General features: G+C 48.1%; 1 protein-coding gene across 1 annotated transcript; it reads right to left on the bottom strand.

Moving 5' to 3' along the window:
• Positions 1 to 410: 410 nt before the first annotated feature.
• On the bottom strand, positions 411 to 1,823 carry LOC122218395 (putative tripartite motif-containing protein 75). The gene has a single exon (XM_042936684.1). It carries the CDS (start codon positions 1,821 to 1,823, stop codon positions 411 to 413), a length of 1,413 nt encoding a protein of 470 aa, XP_042792618.1.
• Between the last annotated feature and the right edge of the window lie 5,891 nt (positions 1,824 to 7,714).

Here is a 7,714-nt window from a genome sequence, read left to right as displayed (position 1 = left end):
CCACTGAGTGTCATCTCCCTATAATTTTATCTTCTCTCCTGCCTGGAATATAAAAGGTACTTATGTATAGCACCACATAATAAATGTATACAAAATGTGGAATATATGTAAATATACATATACAAAAAATCTATTGGAGCTGTAAAATTACAATGTATACACTCTGATCTTAGAATTCCAGAAACAGTTAATCTCCACATCTCTGTTAGTTCCCACATCTCTGTTGCTATTGAAACAAAGTGGAAAAAAAAAAAAAAAAGAGAGAGAGAAAACAAAATTATAAAATGTGTTGAAGTCATAAAAGTATTTAAAAAAAAAAAAAAAACGTTGGTACCAGATTTACTAATACTTGTCCAATATTCTAAGTACTGTCCATAAATTACAGAAAGAGAATGAAGCCTACTCTCAATTCATCCTTCAAGATCCCTTACCGCACAGATGGTAAGAGGTTTAGGGTCCCGCCCCACACAGAAGTAAGGCTTTAGTACTTGAGAAAACGCATCGGTGAACGAATGGATGTGAGACCTGTCGTTCAAACTGTAAAAGGAAATCTCCCCCAACTCATAGTCCAGATAAACGCCCACCCCTCTGGGCTTTTCCTTCAACACAAGAGTGACAGGAACAGCCCCTTGTGCCACATAGGCACCATCCTGCAGCTGAACTGTCCAGCGTCTGTTCTGTCCTGACAGGGGCCGCTGTCCCTTCCAGGAGAGGGGGTCCTCACAGACCCCCACGGCCCACTCGCTCTTGTCACCCAGCTGCACCTCCCAGTAGTGTCGGCCCCCGTCGAAGCCCTCGGAACCCAGGACGACGGGATCCGTCAGAAGTCTCTTTGGATGCTGAGGGACGCTTGGCCTTTCCCTCACGAATGTCACAGACGTCCTATCCTCAGACACAAGCAGATGAGGATGTGCTGTTTCAGGATCCAGGGTAACTTCTCGTCGGAACCTCTGTATGATCTTCTGCAGAGCCAAGTACTGCGGGGGGAGACTGCAGCCTTCTCTCCTTAACTGGAAAGAGTAGAGAGCTGGGGGCTCCTGGTGCTCACACCGGGCACGGACACCCCCGAGGCCCGTCAGCAGCTTCACCTCTGACATCACACTCCTCTCGGCCACCTCCTTCAGGAGACCTCGGAGGGTGGAAACGTGGTCTGAAAACGCCGTTATGTTTGCACAGAGTTTCTGCTGAATGTCCTTCTCCTCTTCGGCCAGCCTCGACAGAACTGCCTCTTGCTGCCGGTCTACAGACCGGTTCAGGTGCTCAAACTCAGAGGCTAACTTCTGTCTGTGGCATTGCACCTGCTCTCCCAGCTCTAAGAGTCTCCTGTCTTGGGTGGCTACCAGCTGCTGCACGACTGCCAGCTGCCTCTTCAGGGGCTCCACGTAACTGCCGAGCCTTTGCCTGTGCTGGGAGGCGGCCTCCTCCGCGGGCCTCACCCGGTGGCCCCGGTGGTCAGGGGGCCGCACGCACGCGGGACACAACACCTGTAGGTCCTCCTCACAGAAGAGGGTCAGGACCCGGTTGTGCTTCTCGCACAGATGCCTCTCGTCCCGCCTCCCCCTCTTGCTCCTGCTGATGTGGAGGAGCTTGGCGACGTCGATCACCCTTCCCAGCTGGGCGTTGCTCCTCAAGTGCCTCCCTCGGCCTGGGTGGCGGCAGACGGGGCAAGGGAAGCTGTCGCTGAGATCAGCCCAGGATTGCCGGATGCAGCAGCGACAGAAGTTGTGCCCACATTCGGTGGTGACGGGGTCTCTCAGGTAGTCCAGACAGATGGGGCAGTTGGCTTGTGCCTGGAGTCCTGCCAGGGCTGACGACGCTGCCATTGGGCCGAGATAAACGTCTTTCTGGACCGACGTGGCTCTTCTGGAGGTGGTGCCCTGCGGGAGTCCTCCAGTGAGAGGCAGACACACCCTCAGATTTTACTGTCCTTTCCTGTCCTGGATGTCCTTTGGTCAAAGGAGGGCAGCCTTGCTGTCCTAGGAGGCCACTGGCCTCAGGTGCAGTCGTAGATGCCCAGAGGAGCTCTGTTCACCACCTGCAGGTGATCACAGATGAGCTGGGCAGCCAGCTGTCCTCGGCAGCCCAGGGGATGTGAAGCCAAGGTCAGCAATTCTCTTGGGCAGAAGGCAGACACAACTTTAAAGTGCCGATTCGTCCCTAGAGATGAGAAAACATTGTTTCATGTAACAAAAATTACCATTTGTTTGGTGGCCTTGCCCACTGCCACACTGAGGCAGCCATCAATTCTTCTCTCCACCCCCAGGATTCCACCTACACCCACATCAACCACAGAGGGGCTGCATGGGACTGCAGAAAGTTAAAAGCTTTGAAAATTGAGCCTCCACCCAGGGTGGGATTTCCCCTTACTCATTATCTTGGGGATCTGGAGGAAGTACATAACATGCTCATCTCTAAGAGAATCAAGTAAATAAGGATAAATATCCCAATTTCAATCATTTCAATATCATCAAAGATACAATAAAAGAACCTGGTATATTTTGGTTTAAACCACAGATGTTTCTTAAACCACACCACTGAGCTCATAGTATGTCAAAACTTACTTTTCACTTAAGCTTCTCAGTTGCAGGATACAACAAACTGTGTACATAAGTGGTTTGGACTGGATTAGATTTACTCTGAGGACCCTGCCAAGTCAGAAAGCTGTGATTTTGACAAAATGCACAGAATGAAATTGGAGATCAGGAAATCAATGTGAGAAAATAGTAAGAAACACACACATGTATACACAACGACCCTCCAAAGTCACTGATGAACTACCAACTAGTGATGATTGGTAGGAACAAGATCCCCAGAAGAGGGCATGGATTTTTTTCCTTAGAAGCAGCTACTGATTCTGGAATGCAGGTTATGCTTCAGACTGTGTCTCCCTCTCTCTCTGCCCCTCCCCTACTCTCTCTATCTCTCTGTCAAAATAAATAAGTAAATAAATAAATAAACATTGAAATGCAGGCTAACAGGCTGAAGCCAACTCTCAGGATTGCAGGGGAAATGTGGAGTTAAGGGCGCCCCATAGAGGATGTGTCCTGGCAAATACTCTAAATTGGTATCAGTGAAGTGTTATATACTAAAACAGTCATGAATGGCATACCCCTTAAAACATCCATTGATTTAATCATGTCCAGTGCTGATAGGTTTAAGACAATGTTTTCTTGATCGCCAGGGACCCCAAAATGAATTTCAAAGTGTTAAGATATACAGTCTTGGTGATGTGTGCTATTATAAAAACATTCATACACAAATTGTGAGCCTGTAAGTTGGTACAACCACTTTAGAAAACTTTTGCAGGGACACCTGGGTGGTGCAGTTGGTTGAGCATTGGACTTTGGCTCAGGTCCTGATCTCACAGTTCATGAGTTTGAGCCCCACATTGGGCTCTGTGCCGACAGATCCTCTGTCCCCCTCTCTCTCTGCCCCTTCCCTGCTTGTGCACTCTCTCTCTCTCAAAAAATAAAACATTAAAAAAAGAAAAAAATATAAAACTTTTGCATTATCAACTAACTTAGAGCATATATGTATCTTAGGACCCAGTTACTCTACTCAGGCTGTGTAACCATCAGAAATACAAACCAGAAGGTCTTCAAAATATGTGCACCAAAAGACATACATGAAGGTTCATGACAACATTTTTCGCAAGTCCAAACTTGAAATAATTCCAATCTGACTTTAGAATGCATGAATGAATTGTGGTGTATTCATACAAATGGATCATTAATCAGCAATGGAAAGGCAGTAATGACTCTTCACCCTGAAAATTGGATGAATATCAGAGACATGTTGTGTGAAAAAAAGCCAGGTGCAAAATAATACAGACCCTGTGTAGGAAAAATGATTCCATGGTGTTAGCCCTCAGCACAGTGCAAATAACTGGGCAGGGGGGACAAGTTAGTAATTGGGAAGCACATTAGAAATGTTTCTGGGAGTTCTGATAATAATCCTTAATGTGGGTGTTACAGGCTTATGCAGTCTTCTGTGTGAATGTCTAATGAAAGCAAAAATTATAATAAAACCATAGACAATGAAAATTATGGAAACATATTTTCAATTTGTTTGGCTGGGGATGTCTTTCTATGGTTGAAAATCAGAAAATAGGGGCGCCTGGGTGGCTCAGTCGGTTAAGCATCCGACTTCAGCTCAGGTCATGATCTCGCAGTCCGTGGGTTCGAGCCCCGCATCAGGCTCTGTGCTGACTGCTCAGAGCCTGGAGCCTGTTTCAGATTCTGTGTCTCCCTCTCTCTCTGACCCTCCCCCATTCATGTTCTCTGTCTCAAAAATAAATAAACGTTAAAAAAAATTTTTTTTAAATAAAAAAAAAAAGAAAATCAGAAAATAATATTTTTCAAACATATAAATAGCTCTTAAATCAAGTAATTCAAACAAACATAATGAATAATCTACATATAAAAATAGGTAAAGGAGATATATGCAAATGGCCACTCATGAAATCAAAATAGATCATTTTAACAATCCATAGACATCAGCATAAAAAACAAGAGACTGTTCTTTGTGCCTCATGAGATTAGCAGAGATTTGAAAGATTGCAAATAGAGGGTAGTGGAGCCACGAGACCATGTAACCTTTGACAAGTCAGAGAACATTTATGGAGAAGGAGAAAATATTCCTAGCAGCAGACCTGGCACATAGAAGGTGCCCAGGGCCACCTGGGTGACTCAATCAGTTGAGTGTCTGACTTTGGCTCATGTCATGATCTAATGGTTTGGGGATTTGAGCCCCACATTGGGCTCTGTGCTGACAGCTCAGAGCCTGGAGCCTGCTTTGGATTCTATGTGTCTCTCTATCCCTCCTCTGCTCACACTCTCTGTCTCTCTCTCTCAAAATAAATAAACATTAAAAAAAAAAAAAGGGTGCCCAATGGTAATTAATAATACTCTGATCTTTCCATACTCAGGACCCTATCATCAAAGAACACGCCTTCTGTTGTCACCACTAACCGTCTACACCAAAGCTACACCTCATCCTTCTGGATATGTCCACACTCATGTGTGACTGCTGAGTCTATCAGCACCCACTAGACCCTCCACCCATCTGCTCTTCACGCACACGGATCTAATCAAGACCTTGTCCTACAGGACTGCTGCTCCCACCTGGAGGGCCACATTCCTCCCTCAGCTCCAGCTTCTCCTAGCACCAAACTTCCTGTAGCTGTCACCTGCCCTCCCTTTTCTAGCAGGTTGAATTCCTTGTGGCCCCAGCACCTTTGTACACACAGATCCCTTAGTTGTTGGCTGTGCTGCCACCAGCTCTCCATTCATTGCTCACTTCCTCTTGTGATCCAACCTTCCTGACTTGTTCATGGGTCATCTCTCCTAAGACAATGTCACAGAACAGTAAAGACAGCATCATGAATTTACCCTTTAACTATGTGACTTGTAAATTTAAACAGATTCTGGAGATCTGCATTCCCCACAGAACCATAACCTCCATGTTATCCCCGCCATGACTGTATCTCCAAGTATCTCCTCAGTCCTTGGTTAAAGCTGTTGAATGACTAAAATTGGCCAGGCTTCCGGGTCTCCCTTAAAAACTGAATGACTTTGAAGTGGAAGAGTACTTATACTCTGGATATGAGGGTGATCTGGCTGCAACATCCATCACCCCATTAATCGCCGGGGTTGATTTGGCTGATTGGGCTGGCTAGGTGGGGGTCCCCTTCCTCCTTCATCACTCCATGAGTGTCCCTCCTGAAGCTGCCCTCTCGGTCTAAAAGGATGACCTTCCCCAATAGAGGAGGACCATTCTCCAGTCAAGGGTATACCAGTAGCTGCGCTCACCTGCTAGAACCTCCAAACGGGCACCCAAGAGTGATTATACTCTCTGAGCATCTGTAAGCAAGCAAATGGTTAGATTGAGGAAGATCAAGTTTATACAAGACCTGAATACCAGAGATCCTGGCCCCATAGCTCTCACCCTTCCACTCCCCACCTACACACAAACCACCCCTCACTGAGATCCTGGAAGGGATTCCACACGCAACTTCAGACCAGCACCTCTGGGAACTTTGTACACACAGATATTAGTCTCTGTTTTTTGACCTCTAGGATGGGATAGGACAGGACAGGAAGTGAGTATCTGTATTGTTAGCAAGCATTTAGGGGATGTAGGATGAGGCTCAATGAAAAACTGGAAACCCTAAGAAACGAGATGTGTTTTAAGAGAAGCCAAACGAGATTAGGTTCCCTTGCAAGGTGTGATTTCCGGCCCTGCACAGAGGAGGTCAGGGGACTCCAGCTCTTACCATTCTCCAGCCCCGTCCCCATGCCCCCATATCGGCTCAACTCCCCGCTTACCTGGAGCAGGCGACTCTGGACGGGTCTGTAAAGGGTTTGTAAAGGCTTGTCGAGAGACGTCTCCTTGAGGGACGCCTGAAGCCAATGTGCCATCCGAGTGTTACCTCTGCATATATACCCCACGAGGAGGGTGGAGCTACTAGGACCCGGCCCACCAAAGACTGGTGGCTCCTCCCCCACGGGGGGCGGGGCAGAGCCAGGCTGGGGATGAGGGTATTCAGAAAAGCTGCTTGGTGGGGAAGGGATCTCCTGTGATTGGGTCAGACCGGATGGGCGGCACTGTGTTAATATGCATAATCTCATGTGTACCTTTGAAATCCTCCCTTGATCCTCTCAGTGCCATTGAATCCCATTTTTGCTGATGAGGAAACTGAAATCTGAAACTTTAAATGAGGACTGTTCGTTCCCTTGCCGGGTCCCCAGGACCAGGGGGAGGCCCCTTCACCGTGTGAAGCGCTGTGCAGGACGAGGGGTTGTGGAGCTTTCTGCAGGCAGCAGGTCTCAGGTCTGCAGCTCCTGAGAACCCTCAGGGGCTGAGCCTGTGCCCCGGAAGCTCGTGGTGCCAAAACCGCCTTTTTCATTAGCTGGAGCCCCGGTGAGAAAGCCAGGCCCATCAGTCCCTCTGTCTGTAATTCCTCTGGTTGTTGAAATCAACAACCAAACTCTCCTTTTGCGGGCCGCACGCCGAGTTCTGAGGCCAGCGCTTCTACCCACCACGTCAGTCACAGGTTCCCGGGGGAGTACGTCCTGAAGGTCATGGGTCTCTGCTGCGTGGTGGGTGACAGGCCCTCACCTAATGTAGATGGAGTCTCAGGGGCTTTCTCCAAACAGCGATTGAGGTCCCCCATGGTGATCGTGAGGCGGAGGCAGGGAAAGGACCCGCTCTGGGAATTCCTGGTGCTCGAAGAGGCGCGGCCTGGGACGCGAATTAAATGGCGTGTGCCTCGGCTCAGGCTAACCATGCTTCTTCATCTCACACAACCCTCACAGCAGTTATGGCCCCCAGTTTAGAGATGGGGAAACTGAGGACCTGAGAGTTTAAGAGATGGAGAGGGGTTACAGCCCAGGCAAGTCCTACTCAGAACCCAAAAGCACAGCCACCCTGTATCCTGATCCCCGCACGTGGGCGATGAAGAGGCCTTTGGGTGCAGCCCCCTGGCGCACTTCCTCCCCAAGGAGCGTGAGACGTTACATTACAGCCTACACCCTGCCCCTGTCTCTTGCCTCCAGACCCTGGGTCCTCTCTGAAGGTCTTAGCACTCACTCCATCACTACCCCACACAGGCATTACAATTTTAATGGGTCTCTCATGTCAGTGTTCCAAGGGTTAGTAGGGGAAATTAATAGGAAGTGCTTGTAAAATGATTTTGTAGGGAAAATACATAGTT

The sequence above is a fragment of the Panthera leo genome, chromosome B1 (genome assembly GCF_018350215.1).
Source record: "Panthera leo isolate Ple1 chromosome B1, P.leo_Ple1_pat1.1, whole genome shotgun sequence".
Lineage (NCBI taxonomy): Eukaryota > Metazoa > Chordata > Mammalia > Carnivora > Felidae > Panthera > Panthera leo.
This window is presented reverse-complemented; position numbering and strand designations above follow the sequence as displayed.

Bases quoted from the DNA above. Each gene is read 5' to 3' on its own strand.
- LOC122218395 (XM_042936684.1), bottom strand. From the start codon at position 1,823: ATGGCAGCGTCGTCAGCCCTGGCAGGACTCCAGGCACAAGCCAACTGC.